Genomic DNA, 19144 nt, shown 5'->3' with positions numbered 1-19144 from the left:
GAAATTATTTAAAAAATTTACGCATTCCAAGCATAATATTTTCAAGAAATTACGCTGTGTTCAATAAAATGTAAAGCTTATTTATCAATAAATAAGAAAATTATTTCTAAGGATGAAATAATTTTGTAGCCTATAATTTGTAATTTCTTTACAATCGAAAACTAGGAAAACTCATTTCCAGACCTAAAACGATCGGGGAAAAAGGATGCAATTTAGAGGGTAGCATTTGCAACATTCAAGTATTTACTAAGGTTGAATATAATTTGAAATTCAAAAAAGAAAAGAACAGGCACTCTTTAGTAAGTTATATAAAGAATAAATAAATACCTAATTATCCTAAATATAGAGTCGTCTTTGTTTTTTTCACTACGAAAAAAATATAGTAATATTGCCATACTCAAGGCAAATATGTATACTTGACCGTATGGAACAGGCGAAATGTAACCCCTCCATACAGCCATTCTGAATAATGCTTCTGTGGCCTGAAAATATTTTAGTATATCAAAATTTCAGAAATTAAATTCAGAATAAATCTAAATTAAAGTGTCCCTGTAACATCCAACATTCATATTTAAATAAAAAAATCTTGGATATTAAACAAAATTAGCGATTACATTTGGACAACACACTCTTCATTTCTCTATTGAAATAAAAAAAAATTATGTAAAACTTCTTTTTATTGCCTCTAAAAGGGTATTAAATGAACATTGAAAGGTTGGTAAACTTTTTGTAGAAATGCTTTTTGATTGTGATTTGAAAAAAAAATAAAAATGAGAGGAAAAAGAAGGAAGGGGCTATGTAGTTGCCTTCTGTTTCTTCACTCCTTATTTATTTTTATAATTTGAATGGAAACATTTAAGAGCGTTTTTTAACAATTTGATCGTCAGATTTGTTAATTTCCAAGAATTTCGTTCTTTCATTATATCAATCACGCACTTTTCATGTCAATAAATGTTGTCTGGAAGAAGACATGAGGAGTCATGGAATGCAGATATTGTTATTAATAATAAATGAATCTACTTACTATATTTGAAACATATAGACATAACATTGGACGCCTCGAGGGACGTTCTAAAATGATCGCAGCAAAGCTTGATAAAAAAGACGGAATGAAGGACACTGTCAGGATGTTAAATTTTCCTAAGATCTGCCTAAAATATTTAATGATTTAATATTTTAATAATTATAAGATTAAACTACGTATGATATGATTAGAGAATTTGATTTACCTTATACTACAAATAAACATTGAAAACGTAAAGGCACTCCATGATAAAAAGGCCGTTGATTGCAAAATGCTCAGAATTGTTCTTTTAATATCGTTTTTTGAGGGAATTTTTCCTCTTAACAGGAGTGTAATCTAAAAACAAAAACAAATTTATTTCAACCTATGTCTTGTTATATAAAGATAAATTTTTAAAAATTGTAATCAACGTTATAAAAGAATTCAGAAAAAGTGAATTTATTTATAACTGCATTTTCATGTAAACATTCTTCATAAAATATGGTTATTATTGCAAATATATTCCTGGAAACGTATAACACATGTACCAGGGTCAGACAATCGAGAAAAACATTCCAACATTTAAATATATCTAACAAGTTGTCGGAAAATAAAAAAAAGCAATTATCCGATGATTTGGGTTTTATTTAATTTTCAAGAATTTCCTAGTTAGAAGAAATTTTTTGCGACTCGTGTAAAATACGACGACGAATAATGCTTATGTACCTTGAACAACATCTCAGAAAATTTAAATAAAAAGTTAGATAAACTTCTATGAATTTTCTAAATGGAAAATGACGGAAAATGTGCCGATGATTTTATTCTGTTCAGTTAAAATTGGAATATTTGTATTCGTGCTCAAAGTACGACATGAAGTTATGTTAATTTGATGCCTACGTGCATTCGAATTTCCATGATACATTTAAAATGATTTAAGATCATCGCTACTCTTTTTTGTGTCATCAGAGTGTATCTAATTTAAATACGTTTGGCTTGTAAAGAAATTATGATAGACACGGAAAAAATTGATATCAAAGCCAGTGATTATAGTCCTTAATTCAGCTACAAATATGGTTAAAAACCGAATCAAAGATATTGGAAAAATTATTAAAGCAGGCATTTTCGTGTATTTTTGGGGAAATGATGGTTATCTAGTTCTGTACCGCCACCCTTCAATTGCAATTAAAATTATGGATCTTAAAAAAAAGATGCATTTTCAACAAAAAAAAATTGTTGAACCTTACCAAGAAAGATTTTACTTAAATTTTCAACATAAAAATGCGGATTTTTAAACCCACGAAGATGCATTTTAAAGAAAGCAGTTGAATTTTCAATTTATGTGTGACTTTTTACAGAATTTCTTAGTTTTTAAACCAAAAAATAACATTTGTAACTAATAATATAATCATTCAAAGAAAGCAACTGAAAAAAATAAATATAAATACACGGAAAATAAATGAATGACGAAAATATTTTATCAGGGTAGATTTTTTAAATCCCTGATTTTTTCCTGACCTACGGCCACTTTGGTACGAGGAATATCAGATTGATCCACCTCTCCATTTAATTTTAAGATAAAAATAAAATAAACTGCCTTTGCTTGGGATTGATTAGTTCAGAATGCACATACATGACTTCAGTTAAGGTCAGATAACTCAATTAGTCCACTTCTCTTCCCCTTTAATGTTGAAGAAATCAATTTTCAAGCAAAACCATACATTTTTCGTTAAGAAGATTCATACTCTACCACTATAGATGAGTTTTCAACAAAATATATGAATTTTTAAACAAATAGTTGAATTAAAAAAATTAACGAATATTCAACAAAATAGTTAAATTTTTAACAAAAGAAATTAATTTTTAATAAAACACATGAATTTTCAACAAGAAAAGATAAATTTTGTCCAAAAAATTGAATAGTTAAACTTTTAGATGAAAAATCAATTTTTAAACAATTTACAACAAAATAGTTTAAATAAAAAAAAATTAAATTAAAATGATGAATCATCAACTAAAAAATTTAACATAATACATGAATTTTCCACAAAATAGTTTAATTTGTAACCAACTAAATTAATTTTAAACCAAGTAAGAATTTTAATAAAAAATAGTTAAATTTTCAAACAAACAGATGAATTCTTGATTACAAAATGAATTCTCAAGTAAAGTGCAATAGTCGATATTATCACCAAAAAATACGAATTTTTAACAATAGAGTTGAATTGTCAACCTAGGGAAAATACGCAACCAATAAAGAAAAAAATCTAATCCAAAATGTTGAGTTTTCAAGTAATTAAGACGAATTTTTGAAAAAGAGCGCAATTTACAACACAAAGTTATGCATTTTTACGAAAATAATTGAATTCTCAACCAAATTTATTACATTTGTAGTAAAACAAATGAATATTTAACTGAAATGATGCATTTTCAATAAAAAACAAAACAACATTTTTAACAAAATATTTTAATTTTACACGCAGAAGATTAATTTTCTAAAAAAAATTTCGAACAAGACGGATGAATTTTTAACTAAAAAAGATCCATTTTCAAGAATAAAATAGAATAATTCATTTTCAATTTAGAGAAATGAGTTTCTAACCAAATTAAATAAATTTTCAACGAAACTGTTAAATCTTCGACAAATCAGATGAATTTTCAAATAAAAAAAAATTCTACGTAAAACGGAATTTCAAATTTTAGTTAAAAATAATAATTTTCAATAACAGGGTGGCCGCTTTAATCGACGAAATAAATTTTCGGTCATTTGCCGGGTCGCAAAAATTTTTCACGGTCAATGAAATTAAAAAAATGGAACACTAAAGCTAAAAAAATTTCCACTTGAGGTAATAAAAACTGAGCTGCAAAAGAAAGCATTCAAAGTGGAACTATTAAATTTTGAACATTTAAAATTGAAATTTAAAAGTTTTTAATTTAAAAATTTGGTATTTAAATGCTCAATAATTTGAGCGTATAGAATTAAAGGTACTGATACTTTTAAATATAAAAAAATATAAATTCACCTCATCATTTTCAATGCTTTAAATTGAAAAATCAATCAATGAACTTTCAAATTTTCAAAATTATATAATTTTAAGAAATTTTAAGCTAGAAACGTCAAATATTGAAAAATTGAAAAAATGTTAACTGAACACTTCATAAATTAGAAATTCAATTATTTTCTTTTAAAATAGTTTAAACATCCTTGGAAAGCTTCAAAATTTTATTTCAAAATCTTGAGAAACCTAGAAGTTGTTTTAAATTGATTTTAAATTTAAAATTATTTTTGAAATTTTTTCAGAACTTCTAAATATCTGTCAAAATTAATTGAATTTTTTCTACAATTTTCAGAAAATCCTGAAAATTTTAGAAAATTTCTTTACAATTTGGATATGTAAATAACAATTGAACATTTATTATTTGTAGGCGAAATTTGAGTAATTTTAAGAGATATGTAGAAGATTTAAAAAGATTTAAACTTAATGTAAAACTTGAAATAATAGCCTAATATAAAAAAATGTAGATTTTCGCAAATTCTAAACAAAAAAATTAGATTCTTTTCAAGAATTGTGAAAGGTTTCAAAAGAACAAAAACATTTTTTTAAGATTCCTACGAAAAATAAAAATAACTTTTCATTTTGAAAAATTATTTTAAGAGAATATTTAAAAAGTTTTTCAAAGATTTAAACAAAATTTTCAAAAAAGATTCTAGAAGTTTTAAAGAAAACTTTCTAAAATTTGCATGGTAATTTTTTATCTGTTTAAAACTCTTAATATCTCTTAAAATTACTACAATTTTTTCTACAAGTGTTCATTTGTAAATTATGCATCAAAATTAAAAAATTTCACTTACAAATTAATAATTTTCAAATACAACAATTAAAATTGTAACGTTCAAAGTTTAAAGACTCTTCGGAATTTTAACGATTCTAGGTTTTCTGTGTCAAATAATTCAGTTAAAGATTCTTTACTTTTCAATACTTGGTTTAAATTTACTGGTCTTAAATAAAAATTCAAATATTGCTAAATATTCAATAATTTTTTTTTTTAAATTAAAATTTTTAAATGGAATCGGTTAAAAATTGAACATTTTAGACTGAAATAATATTTTAAATTTAATAAAATCCTTTAATTAAGAATATATTATTATGAACTTATTTTTAAGTTGAAAATAGCTTATAAACTTTCAGTCACATGCTCACATTTGTTCAGTGATTAAGTCTTTCAAAATGAAACTGTTTAAGGTTTAACGTTAAATCTGAAAATTCTTAAATTTTGAACTGGTTTAAAATCGTGTTGTAAAATCGTTTTTGTTCACTTTTTATTACTTAAAGAACAGATAAATTAAAACAAATTATTTATTTATTAAATAAAAATGTTTTATCCAAAATTTTCAACATCTTTGTAAGCTAAATTATAGCATAATTGAAAAACATAAAAATTCCACTAATTATTTAAAAACTGTTGAAATCGAACGTGGACAGATTTTTCTTCTACAAATTTGTAAAATTCCCGATAAAAAAAATGCACTGTCATTTCCCGGTTTTTCGGTCCAGCGGCCACCCTAAATAAAAAAAACTAATTTTCAATCAAAGAATAGACATTTTCAACCAAAAAGATTATTTTAACCAAATACATGAATTTTCCACCAAAGTAATGAATAAACCAAAAAGTAAATAAAATTTTTAGAAAATTGACAGAGTGATTTGAGCAAGAACTGATTTAAATAGCCTGTAAATTCCAGATTTTTCATTTTTTCTTTAAAAATACGTAAAACCTCTAAAGTTTCGACTTTTGAAATTAAATCCGTTATATTACAGAATCAAGACATAAAAAGAAGTTCAATTTTTTAATAGAACTATAAAAAATTAACAGTTTCTCGTAAGTTTCGATTTTCAAAACTATTATTTAAATGTAAATAATGCAATGAAAATATAGAAAAGCGCTTACTTTTCATTTATTGTAAAAATACCATTTTTACTTTATTTAACAATAAACTTACTTGTGCTTATGTCAAATATAAATTAAAACTTTTCTTACTCTTGCACTTAAAAAATAAAATTTTTGATATAATAAAAAAATAATTTAATATACTTTGTATGACAAATATATCCAGAAAACGCGATAAATAGAGCCTTCTTGGAAGTTCAAATCAAATTCAAGTAGTCGAATTGTTTTTTAAATGTTAAAAAATATAGATAAAGCACGGTGTCAGATTATTAAACACTTGGAGTCATATCTTATTAATGAAGCAAATAACCTTCCAATTTTAAAGAATTGTATGTGGAAAAAATGGTATCATTCATATTGAATTTACTGAAATTTTCTCCTTATATTAATGAAACTTCCGTAAAACCCATAAAAAAATGTTGGAAAATAAAGAGATTTTTTAAAAAGAAAAGATAAATATTCTAGTACTTACAAAATAAACTGTAGAATATATTCTGAGACTTTCTTGAAGAGCATGTAGGCCTAGACCTGCTGTAGTACTAATGCAAGAATCCGACCAAGGATGTGCGTAATCCTTACAGGACGCTGGAATCACGAATTTACTGAGTTTTGCGGGCATTTTTGACAGAACAATCGTTCCAAACAAGTCAAAACACGTCCGCCAATCTTATCCTTTTCGCATGTAGCTAAATACTGTGATGTATAGTAAAGTCAACTTTCCAAATGGTCGCTTTCCTGATGACGAACTGTTTCCAAATAATTATGTTCAAAGTACAAACGATATTTTACAACGTTCATATTATTGCGCAATTTCTATAATCAGATTTCTCAGATTATCTAAATGTCATCGTACCATGCAGAGAAAGTTGCCAAGATAATACAATTCCTTGGTTTTTCGGAATTCACTAATTCAACTTTAAGTTTTCTTAACCTATAAAAGTATTGTAAGACTTTTTTTTGGTTGATTTTGTTCTAACTTACGCGTAAAACGCAGATTTAAACTGAACAGGCGAATGCTAAAAGAGAAGAGAATGATTTTTGTTTTTTCCATCCTGTCCATATTTGTTTGTTACTAAGTAATGTATGGTAATGCAATTAGGAAGCGTATATTGGCGTATATGTGCATGCATACATTTTAATAAAAATAAAGTGCACATACTCTAATGTCACTGATTTGCGCATGCGTCTGAGAGAGGTTTCAAGGAAAGCAACCAATTGAGTTTGTCAAAATGGCGGATTGAACCAATCGAATTGCACTATGGAGCGTTGTACACATACATTACACATAAAAACAGAGCAGCAGCTGATCAATTGTTCATAATTCATAATAAAAAAAAGTAACAAAAAGGCAGGAAGGAAAGAGGGTAATTTAAGAGGATCGTTACACAAATTCTGTTTAATCAATTGAGAAGAAATTATGTCTAGTTTTCTGAACAGATCTTTGCAGGAAGCTGCACAGTTTATAAAGCCGCTGAACAGTTTGTCAGGTTAGTTTCATTTTAAGGTTATACCAGGGTGGCCGGTGGTCAGTGAAAACTGTATGAACGTGGATATCACGGGAAAGTCAGAGATTTTGAAAAAATATTGCAAAAGTCAGGATGTTTCTCTAAGAGGTATTTGAAATAATTATCAAGGATGATAAATTTAAAAATGCTCTCATTCCCTTTATAAGAGAGTCTGTGTTCAAAATTTTACAAAATTAACATTTCAAGATGAAAAATTGGCCAGGGAAAAATCTGGGAATTTTGAAAATGAAGTTTTGCGGGCGCCCTGATATACTAGTCTTGTCAATAATCTAGTTGCCTTGAATTCTTCTCATTTTGCAGTTTCTTCATCTAGCCGATTATATTTTTAGTTACAAAGTTTATTATTTGTTGAAAAAGTAAGAATTTCGACCATTTGATTTGAAAATTCAACTTTTCGGTTGACAATGAATAAGATTAGTTCAAAACATCCATTTTTATCTCTTTTGGTAGAAATTTTATCTTCTGTTGTTAAAAATGAACTTTTTAGTTTTAAATTTATCGGTTTGGGATAAAACATGTTAAATTTGTTGTAAAACATTCGACTTTTCAGAATGAAAAATCAAATTTTTGTTGACAATTCATATTTTTTGGTTGAAAATGCAACTTTTTGGTTGAAAATTTATAATAGTTTAAAATTAATTTTCTTAATTGAAAATCTAACTATTCCATTTTCGATTGAAAAATTATACTTTTTTTGGTAGAAACTTCAACTATTTGGTTGGAAATTCATACTATTTATTTAAAACTGCTTCAAAATTAATTTTTTTGGTTAAAAGTTAAACTATTTTATTGAAGATATATCTCTTTTGGTAGAAATTTTATCTTCTGTTGTTAAAAATACAATTAGTTGATTGAAAATGAACTTTTTAGATTTAAATTTATGCTTTCGGGAGAAAAAATTTGACTTTTCAGTTATTGAAAAATTATATTTTTTTTTTAGTATAAACTTCAAATATTTGGTTGAAAATTTATATATTTTATTCAAAAGTTTTCATTTTTTCGGTTCTCAATTAATCTTCTCAATTGAAAATCCTACTTTTTGGTTGAAATTTTATGGATTTTGTTAAAAATTCGTTTTTTCATAGTAGAAAAATTATGTTCATGGTTGAAAAATAATGTTTTTGTTAAAAAATTAATTTATTTTAATAACAATTTTACTTTATTGGTATATATTTAATCTTTTTTGGTCAAAAAGTTAACTTTTCAATTTTTTATTATTATTTTTTCAATTTTTTATTGAAACATTATCTCTTTTTTTTGGTAGAAATTTTAACTATTTGGTTAAAAATTAATTTATCTTATTGGTAGAAATTTTATCTTCTGTTGTTAAAAATACAACTAGTTGATTGAAAATGAACTTTTTAGTTGTAAATTTATCTTTTCGGGATAACGTATGTTGAATTTTTGGTAAAACATTCGACTTTTCAATATGAAAAATCAAATTTTTGTTAAGAATTCATTTTTTTTTTTGAAAATGAAACTTGTTGGTGGACAATTTATAATGCTACTTGAAAATTAGTTTTCCTAATTGAAAAGTTATCTATTCCATTTTTTATTGAAAAAATTATATTTTTTGTAGTAGAAACTTCAAATATTTGGTTGAAAATTTATATATTTTATTAAAATTTTTTCATTTTTTCGGTTAAAAATTAATCTTTTCAGTTGAAAATCATACTTTTTGGTTTAAAATTTATGTATTTTGTTAAAAATTCGTTTTTTCATAGTAGAAAAATTATGTTCATGGTTTAAAAATGTTTTTGTTTAAAAATTAATTTATTCTATTAACAATTCTACTATTCTACTATTTTTTTGTCGTCGGGGTTTCTTAATTTTACTTAAAAATTAACGTTTTTATTTAGAAATTAATTTTTTTAAATATTCGTCATTATTTTAGTTGAAAATTTATCTCTGATTAAAAATGAGTTTTCTGTTGAAAATTAATTTTTTAACTAAAAATTTAACTGTTCTAGTTGAAAATTCATTTCTTTTTTGATCATTTAATCTTTTTTCGTAGAAACTTCAACTATTTGATTGAAAATTCATTTATTTGATTCAAAATGTGTCTTTTCGGTAAAAAATTGGTCAGTTATAAGAACTTTAATTTTTTTTGATAAAAATACAACTGTTTGGTGGAAAATTAATCTCCTTTGGTTGAGGATTCGCTTATTTTATAAAAAAAATCGTATTTTTTGGTTTAATTCAATTCTTTTTTATTAAAAATTAAAATATTTTAAAATGAAATATGTGCTATTACATTATTTGCTTAAGATTTGTCTTATTTTTTGTAGAAAATTAAAATACTTGAGTCATATTAAACCACATGTCAAAAAGTCATTTTTTTGTCGAAGATTCTTTATTTTAACTGTTGATTCATATCTTTGGTTGGAAATACGTTTTTGTTTGTTTGTGAAATATAAAATTTTTTAACTTAAAATTTAACTATTCCAGTTGAAAGTTAACCTATCTTGTTGAAAATTGATGTTTTCTTTTAGAAAATTCAGCCACTATGTTACAAATTATTATTTTTGTTTGTTTTTGAAAGATTCCTCTCTTCGATTGACAATTTAACTATTGGGTTAAAAATTGAACTGTTTTCTTGAAGAATAATCCTCTGGTTCAAAATTGAACTATTTTCTTAAAAATTCGATTTTTAATCTAAATAATTTTTTTTTTTTTTTTAATGCAAATGTAACTTTTCCATCTTAAGATAAAAAATTATCTTTTTTATTCAAAAATTCATTTTTTTTTGTAGAAAACTAATCTTATTTGTTTGAAATCTCCTCTTTGTTTTGGACATTTTTTTCCAGATCATATCTTTGGATTGAAAAAATAACTATTTTATAGAAAATTATTCTTCTGGCTTTGTAAGTTCAGCAATCGCAATGAACTTTTTTTCTTAAGTGATAAATCTGTACTTGTTTAAAATTCGTCTTTTTGATTGGAAAGTTCGACTTCTAGGTTGCAAGTTAAAGTGCTTTGTTAAAAATTTGTGTTTTCTTTAAATAATATATTTTATTATATAATATATGTCTTTTAGTAGAAATTCAACTAGTTTGTTGAAATTTATTAATTTTTTTTTGGTTAAGAAATCGACTATTTTTGATATTCGTATTTTTTTGGTTCAAATATTATATTTTTAGTCGAGAATCCATCTTTGTTTATTGAAAAATCTACTAATAAGTTGTAAAGCTAAACTATTTTGGTGGAAAATTTAACTATCTGTTTGCAAATTTGTCTTTTTTGGTAGAAAATTTATGTTCTTGATTACAAATGAATGTTTTTAGTTAGAAATTCATCTTTCCTGGTAGAAATTTCTACTTTTTTGATAATTAATGCAACTTTTTGGTTGAATATGCAATGCACAATGTGCCTGAAAATTTCTTTAAAAATTTATTCTAGCAGTTGTGATAAAAATTTGTATTGACATTGAAGGCATCCTTTTGCGCGAACAGTAGACACTTTTTAGCATAAATTACACTCTTTTCCATTTTTTGCAAGTTCGTTAGTCTGTGACAGCATTAAAAATTCGTTTAAATTAAGCAGAATGAAAACGAGGCCAATTTTAATGTTAGCAAAATGAATTAAAATGTTTGCAGTCAAAAACGACATTATTTTTGTTTCATAAACTTATAAATCCTACTATTTTAAAAATAATTTTAATTCATTTAAATTTACACCTTCTTACTGGGTTTACAATTAAATATTTTTAGCATTAAAAATTTAAGAATTATAAAAAAATCTGTGTTACAGTATCCGTCCGGTATAAAGCTAAGAAAACGGTAGGAGCCGGAAATAAAAATGCCGGAAATGCAAACCCGAAGCATAGAGGTTGGAAAGTTCAAGATGGGAAGACGGTTACTGCTGGGACTGTACTAGTTACGCAAACAAAAACAAGATTTCATCCCGGCCTGAACGTGAGTGCTTTTCTATTTTTCCATATTTATATAAATATAAAATTGAAGAATTTAACTTTTCAAATTCCTCTTTAAAGTCTAGAATTCAAATTTAACGTCGAAATTAGTGGAATTAAAAAAACAAGAATCTAATGATCAAATTCGGACAATTAACACACTTTCAGTTTTTTCGATTTAAAATGAAAGAAGTAGACATTTTTCAAAAATAAATTTAATAAACAAATACATTATTCGGGTATTTGCGGCAGAAAAATTCGGGGTTTTCAATGCCAGTCTTTCCAGTTGGGAACTTTATTAGAATTTCAGCAACATTCATAATAAGTTAATAAATTTTATGATTTCTTTAAACAAATGTAATCAACAAATGCATTAATCAGGCATTTGTCTACAGAAAAATTCGCTTTTTTTCTATGCCAACTTTTTTAATTAGGATATAGAAAAAAAATGTTCATTGGCAGATGACCGCGAATAATACATTTGTTCATTGATTTTTTTTTTTTTTAATATAAAATTTATCGACCAATTATGAATTTTGCTGAAATCGTCATGAAGTTCCGCATTAAAAAGCTTGACATCGAAAAAAACGAATTCTTCCGTCCACAGATGCCCGAATAATGCATTTGTATTTAAAAATTATAAAATTTATCAATTCATGAATGTTGCCGAATTTATTATGAAGATCTAAATGAAAGTTCTGACATCGAAAGAAAACAGAATTTTTCCGTCGACAGACAGATGCCCCAATAATGCATTTGTTCATTAAATTAAAAAAAAAAATTACAAAATTGATAAAAAAATTATAAATTTTTCTGCATTTTTCATGAGCTTCTTAATTAAAAAAGTTGTCATAGAAAAAACCGAGTTTTTCTGTATACAAATACCTTTTTAATGCATTTGTTGATTAAATTTGTTTGAAGAAATCATAAAATTTATCAACTTATTCTGAATGTTGCTGAAATTGTCATGAAGTTTCCAACTGAAAAGACTGGCATTGAAAAACCGAATTTTTCTGACGAAAAATGCCCTAATAATGTATTTATATAATTAAATAAATTAAAAAAATCATTGGATTAATCAACTAATTATGAATTTTGCTAAACTCTATCACAAATTTCCTAATCAAAAAAAAAAAAAAAAAAAATTACATAGAAAACAACGAATATTTCTGTCGAAAAATTCCTGATTACTGGATTTGTATATTAACTTTGTTTATAATATAAAAAATTATAATCATGAGAGAAATTTTATTACATACTATCGTTTTTATTCAAATCTCTTGAAATATTACTTGAAAAAACGTATATTTATGGAAAATCGTAGAAAAAAATTTTTTGTAACAAATAATTTGTTTATAACATTTTTTTCTAAATTGTCTAATACTGGAATATTCTTCACTAATGTAACTCTAAACAACTAAAGCGATTTCAAACATTTTTCTTTTATTGAAGAGCACCGGGAACGTCAAATAGAAGAAATGGCCATTTTTTCGTCATATTTGTTTATTTATAAAAAAATTAAAAACCTACTTCAAAAATCAAGCTCAATAAGTCTCTTAGAAATCTTATTAGCTTTAAAAAAAAATTTTTTTGGTCCAAATCGGTGAATGTTTGTAGGCTGTACGTTATTTTGAACAAAAAAAGTCATTTTTTCTCACTGTGTGGCCCTTCTTTAGGCACGGAACCAAAAACTTATTTTGATTTCATTTATTTATTTTTTTGAAAATAGATTAAAATAATTGAGAATCTTTGAAATACTGTGAAATAGATGAATGAATAAACGTAATTTTTGATTTTCCATTATTTTTGTATGCTGTCAAAATTTGAATTTTCAATTTTTCAAGAAAATTCCAAAAGTTGTTATGATAATCTTGTAGGGCATTCAAAAATAACCATTTTTCTTCTCTTGACTTTTTTCATATCGTGCGTTATTTGGCTTAAAATGTTGATTTTCGTTTGTTTTTTGGAATTTTTAAAATGCTATAACTCTGGTAAATTTTGGTTTTATAAAAAAAAATCATGAGGATAAATTGTTCCTCTGTTTGAATACTATGAATATCCGTACAGAAAATGTTTGAATTTCGAAAAAAGTAATCTCAAACATTTTTCAAATACGCTCACTTTTTGAATTTTTATCCCAAATGGCTGGCTAACAAACTTGAGCTTTATTTTAAGACACTAAAAGAGTATACCGAAGGCCAATCCAATCTTTCTTTTTTAAATTACAATGAAAAACATTTACATTACCTTATTTGTTTTTTTAATTCCGAAATTTTAGAGTGTGTTGTCCAAATTTTATCGTTATGTTCTTGTTGTTTTTTTTAATTTCCAAGAATTTCGCAGTTAAATAAATGTGTCCAAAGTAAAAGAATGAATTCTTGCTTTGTTTTAGGTTGGATTTGGTAGAAACGGAAATCTGTTTGCTATAGAAGCTGGAAGAGTGGCTGTAACTTGTGAGAAAATTAATCCAGATTTTAGGCATTTCTGGGTGAGAAAAAATTATGCTGGTCGTCAGGATCAAGTTATATACAAAAAACATTTCAACGTAATTCCTGAAAAGCAGCACGACCGCTTTGTTCTGATAGATGCTATTTAATCCTCCAATGTATTAAATGTTAGGATTACGATTAATAAAGAGAACTGGATGCTTAAATAAATTTTTTAATTACAATGCATTTGAATCCGCCCACTGGAAGGACTGATAGTTAATCGTTTCTCCGTCAGGGGAAAAACTAGCGAAGACTTGCGTTTTTCTTACGTTGCATCCAACTCGACAGACACTTATAATGTCATTAACCGACAGATCTTCGTTTCTTTTTTGACAATGAACTATAAATTGAGCATGAAACATGATTGGATCAGCAGGATAAACCAAAAAGTCACCCCCAAATTTTTCTCCGTCGGTGATATAGTAATTTTTTTCCCACAGGTCTTTAAATACTTGGTATCGTAGATTTTCCTCTTCGGTTTCTGGATAATTCCAGTCCACCTCTTCAGCATCCTCTTTTGTTACCCATGGATGTGCTTAAAATTATAATTAAAATCAGATTTAAATCAGACATCACGGATTTTGAAAACAATCTTGCAAATGTCAGAGAATTTCTATAAAAGGCACTTTGATTAACTACCAGGTATAATTAATTTAGAAAAAATTGTATGTTAATTTAAAATTGCTTTATTTTGTTTATAACAGAGTTTATGATAAAAGAGTTACAAGATTTAAATATTGATGGTCAGGAAAAAATTACGGAGCTTTGAAAATTAAATGTTTACAGCCATCCTGATATCATATTCTTATTAGTAATTTATTTTCCTTGTGTTTCTATTTTTAGTTAAGAATTGTATTAATTGGTGGAAAATTCACCAATTTGGTTAAAACGTTTTTTTTTGTTTGAAAATTTGTCTTTGACATTGTTTTGATAAAAATTCAACTGTTTGGTTAGAAATTAATCTTCTTTGTTCGAAGATTCAATGTCAGGGAATTGTTTTTGAAGACAGGGAATTTTTTTCGAGAGGGTGTTTCATTTTTTTTTCAAATTGCAATATTAAATTGAATAACAATGACTGTGCATTTGAAAAATTAGTAAAATTTAACTCTTCTATTTTTGGTCAAAAATTGATCGCCTTTAGTTGAAAATTCAAGTGTCTGGTTGAAAATTGGTTCTTTTTGGTTGAACTCAATTATTTTATAAGAACAAATTTAATCTTCTTTGTTTGAAATATCAACTAATACATTTTTTGTTCCGAATTCATCTATTTTTAATGAAGATTGAATTCCTTGGTTGAAAGTTACTCTTTTGTCAAAAACTAATTTTTTGTTGTTAAAGATTCATTAATTTAATTAAAAATTCATCTGCTTGGTGGAAAAATGAGTTGTTTGTTGAACATTCGTCTTTTCCCTCGGTTGAAAATTAATTTTTGCACTGAAAATATAACTATTCAATATTGAGTTGAAAATTTAGATTTTTTTGGTAGAAATTAATCTTCTGGGCTGACAATTGATATTTGTTGGACATTTAATGATTCTAGTTAAAGAATCATCATTTAGGTTGAAAATTCATTGCTTTAGTTAAACATTCATTTTTTAATTGAAAATTTAGATATATTCAATTGTTGTTTGATAATTTATTTAAAAAAATTTAAATCATGTATTTTCTATAACATGTGCCTTTGGTAAAAATGAATCTTCTATTTTTGGTAGAAATTTGACCATTTTTAAATTAAAAATTCAACTATTTGGTTAACAATTTGTATTTGATAATGCAAATGTTTTGTTGAAAATTCATGTATTAAGTTGAAAAATCATCTTTCTTGGTGGAAAATTAATCTTCCTTTTTGAAATTTCATTTTTTTTACATAAAAATTCAAACATTGCAATTAAACAATGATCATTTTAGTAATTCATTCATGTTTTTGGTTGAAAATAAAACTACTCGGTTAAATGTTAAATAATTAAAAAAAAAAATAAATCTGTTTTTATTTTGTAGAAAAATAATGTTTTTAACTGAAAAATTGAACTATTCTACTTTTGATTGAAAACTGATATTTTTAGTTCAAAATGAATCTATCTTTTTTAATTGATCTTTTTTATATTGAAAATTCATCTGCTTGATAAAGAATTAATGTTTTTTTTAAATCTTTTTTTCGTAGATAATTAATTTTTCCGGTTGAAAACTCCACTATTTGGTTAAAAATACACTTATCTTTTTTAAAATCCACATTTTTACTTGAAAAGTTAGCAATTTTAAGCGGTTTAAATGGAATTGAATACAGTAAACAATATCAGGCCTCACAGTTCCTATGGGATAAAATATAGGGAACAAAGGGTGCTTTTTGTCACGTTCATAGAGTATTTTTTCGCGCTCAAAAGGTTACAAATTTAGGATAAATTCAGAAGATTTCAGAGCAATTCAAATTATATTCAAAAGAATTAAAATGAAGTGGAAAAATGTTAAAAAATCAAAAAAAAAAAAAATCAATTGATTTCCGTAAAACCAGGTGAAATAAAAAAAAATTAAATGAATTTAAACCGATTTAAAAATTTGTTAAAACTCCATTGAATTCAGTAACTTTAAAATAAGCTTGCAAAAATGCAAGGGAATTCAAATAATTTGATAAAATGCCTCAGAATTCAAGATGAAGTTCATAAACTTCAGGATCAATTAAATAAAAACTTTTTAAAATGAAAAAAATGTTAAAAATCGAAAAATGCCCTTGAGTAAAATAAAATTTGAGTAAACTGAGAAATTTGAGGGAAATATGAAGAATGGGATTAAATTAATTGAAAAAGAAATTAAGTAAATTGAAAAACATGAAAAATATGGAAAAATTAATAAGAACTCAAGGCCAATTCCAATTGCAATAAAGAAAATAATTTAAAATCTCTTTAAATCTTCGAATCCTACAAAATCCAGGGTATTATGAAACATTTTTTGAAATACATTAAAATATTAAAATCCAGTAAAATGATTAAAACCCTTAAAAATATTTTGAAATTGCTAAAAAAATGTATTCCCTAAAATATTTCGAATCCTTTGATATCTTTTGAAATCTCTTCAAACTTTTTAAAGCCCTTGAAAACGCCTGAGAATTTTTTTAAATAACCTCAAGTATTTAAAATCCTTTTAAATTCCACTAAATTACCGAAATCAATAAAAAAATTCTTTGTAATCTTTTGAAATAAAATAAATTATTTAAAATCCTTCAAATTCATTTGAAATTTTTTAAAACTCTTGAAAATGTCAAGAAATAAAACAAAAATACGTAAAAATATTTCAAATCCTTTGAACATTTTATCAATTGATCCTCAGGATCAATTCAGGGTGAATTTCAAATTGTTTAAAATCTTTAAGACTCTCCGAAACACCTCATTTCTCATAAATAAATTCTTTATAATCTACTCTAAAATATTATAAAATCTCGTGATATTCTATGATGATATTTGTCTGAAACCAAGGAAAATGTAATAAAACAAATTGAGAGTTTTAAGGTCCCTTAAAATCATTGAAGTCCTCGCAGGTCTTATAAAATAACGTGAAATCTTTTTAAATATTTTAAAACCTCATATGTCCTGTAAAATCGTTCCATATCTTGAGAAACTCTAGAAAATGCTTTATCCTAAAATATTTCAAAAGCTTTCAAATCACTTCAAATTAATGAAATTAATTTTAAAAATTCCTTGGCATCACTCAAAATTCTGTCAAATTATTAAAATCTATCCAAAATTTATTGGAATCTTTGTATATACCCTGAAATATTTCAAAGAATTCAAGATAACTCAAAAATATGTATGAAACTGAAATGAATAGTGATTAACCCACGAATGAATTTATTAAATGAAAAGTGACTAATATGATTTTTTCATCTGAAAAAGTGAGTAATAGTGAATGTATGGCTGCCCTTATTTTTTAGATTTACTTTTTACAGAAATTCTCTGATTTTTGCTTTTTTTTCAAAGTGTGTGACTCAAATAGGGTACACATAGGGACCAAATCTTGAAAATAGGGCACTTTAGGGATCTTAACTGAATATAGGGACCGGTCTATGTGGCCTGAAATATTATTTTACCTATATATGCACTGAATTTTAAGTCAAAGTAGATGAAATAAAAATTTCTTTGAATTATTCTTCAAATTCATGGACTTTAGAGAATGGAAACTGAAAAAAAAAACATTATTGACAATAAACTCGCGAAAAATTATACCTGGAAAAAGCTTAAGATACCTAGGAAAAACCTGGAATTTGTAGGGCATTTTTTCCCAGGATTTGAGTAGAAACGCTAAATAAATAAATAAATAAAAATATTTACTGTTACATTATTTGTTGACAATTTATCTTTTTTTTGTCGAAAATTGAACTACTTCCTTGAAACACTTTGTTAAAAAAGTATCATTTTTCTGTTAAAGATCCATGATTTTAGTTGAAAATTGATCTCTGGTTGAAAATTCGTTTTTTATGTTTATTAAAAATTAATTTTCTTTGATTAAGGATTCAACTTTTTTGTTGAGAATTCCTCTTATTTGGTTGAAAATTCAATTCGTTTGTTGAAAGTTGAACTATTTTGTTGAAAATTCGTATTCATAATAAAATCTTTTTTGGTGGAAACGTCTACTATTAAATTGTTCGTTGAAAATGCAATTTTCTCGGTTGAAAATCGAACTACTTGATTAAAGTTCAAACCACTTCGTTAAAAAATCTTTTTTTTGGTTGTCGAAGATTCATAATTTTATTTTAAAATGTAATTGCTTGCTTAAAATTTGAAATACTTCTTTTTTGGTAAAAGACTAATCTTCTTGGTTTAACATTTCCTTTTTTTTTTGGTTAAAAATGCTAAAAAATCTAAAAATCAATTTTTTTGGGTTGAAAATTAAACTGTCTTCCCAAAAATTCGTTTTTGTGCTTGACAATTCTACAAATAGAATGCACATTTTTTCTTTTTCAGCTGACAAATCTTTATTTGTTTAAAATTTGTCCTTTTGATCAGAAAATTCACCTCTGGTTCGAAAATTGGACTATTTAAAAATTCTTTTTTTAATTGAAATTTAATTTTTTTACTAAAAATGTAATTTTTCCACTTTTTGGTTGAAGAATGATCTTTTCTAGTTGAAAATTATTCTTTCTTCTCAGAAAATTAATTTTCTTGTTTAAAAGGTTGTCTTTTTTGATTGAATTAAATTTAAATTTAAAAATAATTAAATTTTCTGTATCTCTAAGAAATGTGTTTAGAATTTTATATAGCTTTTTTTATCATATTTAATT

At 25.2% G+C, this 19144-nt stretch overlaps 3 protein-coding genes across 6 annotated transcripts in view; 1 reads left to right on the top strand and 2 right to left on the bottom strand.

Annotated features, from left to right (window-relative positions):
* LOC117178875 (transmembrane protein 135-like) overlaps positions 1-7086 on the bottom strand; it is a 28562-nt gene extending 21476 nt beyond the window's left edge. Inside the window, exons 1-5 of one of the 3 annotated variants that reach the window (XM_033370391.1) lie at positions 6932-7086; positions 6423-6535; positions 1230-1360; positions 1025-1151; positions 328-482 (exon numbers count right to left, since the gene is read on the bottom strand). In XM_033370391.1, coding sequence (XP_033226282.1) covers positions 328-482; positions 1025-1151; positions 1230-1360; positions 6423-6535; positions 6932-7010 — 605 coding nt within the window. In that variant the 5' untranslated portion in view covers positions 7011-7086. Of the gene's footprint in view, positions 1-327; positions 483-1024; positions 1152-1229; positions 1361-6422; positions 6697-6803 lie in introns of all 3 variants that reach the window. The other 2 variants (XM_033370392.1, XM_033370394.1) reach the window with 2 other exon arrangements.
* A 120-nt stretch (positions 7087-7206) lies between these two features.
* Positions 7207-14043, top strand: LOC117179079 (50S ribosomal protein L27). 2 transcript variants are annotated; one of them, XM_033370724.1, is made up of 3 exons: positions 7207-7437; positions 11227-11390; positions 13779-14043. In XM_033370724.1, the coding sequence occupies exons 1-3, from the start codon at positions 7368-7370 to the stop codon at positions 13980-13982; spliced, it is 438 nt and encodes a 145-aa protein (XP_033226615.1). In that variant the 5' UTR covers positions 7207-7367; the 3' UTR covers positions 13983-14043. The 2 variants fall into 2 exon arrangements, with proteins under 2 accessions (XP_033226615.1, XP_033226614.1); XM_033370723.1 differs by lacking the exon at positions 7207-7437 and adding an exon at positions 7479-7563.
* The window catches only part of LOC117177949 (tRNA-splicing endonuclease subunit Sen34), a 12034-nt gene continuing 6924 nt past the window's right edge, over positions 14035-19144 (bottom strand). The window contains exon 4 of the mRNA XM_033369080.1: positions 14035-14410. Within this exon, the coding sequence (XP_033224971.1) occupies positions 14052-14410 (359 nt within the window). The 3' untranslated portion in view covers positions 14035-14051. The remainder of the gene's footprint in view (positions 14411-19144) is intronic.

This window comes from Belonocnema kinseyi, chromosome 8, assembly GCF_010883055.1.
Source record: "Belonocnema kinseyi isolate 2016_QV_RU_SX_M_011 chromosome 8, B_treatae_v1, whole genome shotgun sequence".
NCBI lineage: Eukaryota > Metazoa > Arthropoda > Insecta > Hymenoptera > Cynipidae > Belonocnema > Belonocnema kinseyi.
The sequence above is the reverse complement of the archived record's forward strand: the minus strand, read 5'-3'. Positions and strand labels throughout refer to the sequence as shown.

Bases quoted from the DNA above. Each gene is read 5' to 3' on its own strand.
- LOC117179079 (XM_033370723.1), top strand. From the start codon at position 7,491: ATGAACGTGGATATCACGGGAAAGTCAGAGATTTTGAAAAAATATTGC. The intron at 7,564-11,226 runs GTATTTGAAATA...TCTGTGTTACAG, and splicing joins TCAGGATGTTTCTCTAAGAG to TATCCGTCCGGTATAAAGCT. The intron at 11,391-13,778 runs GTGAGTGCTTTT...GCTTTGTTTTAG, and splicing joins GATTTCATCCCGGCCTGAAC to GTTGGATTTGGTAGAAACGG.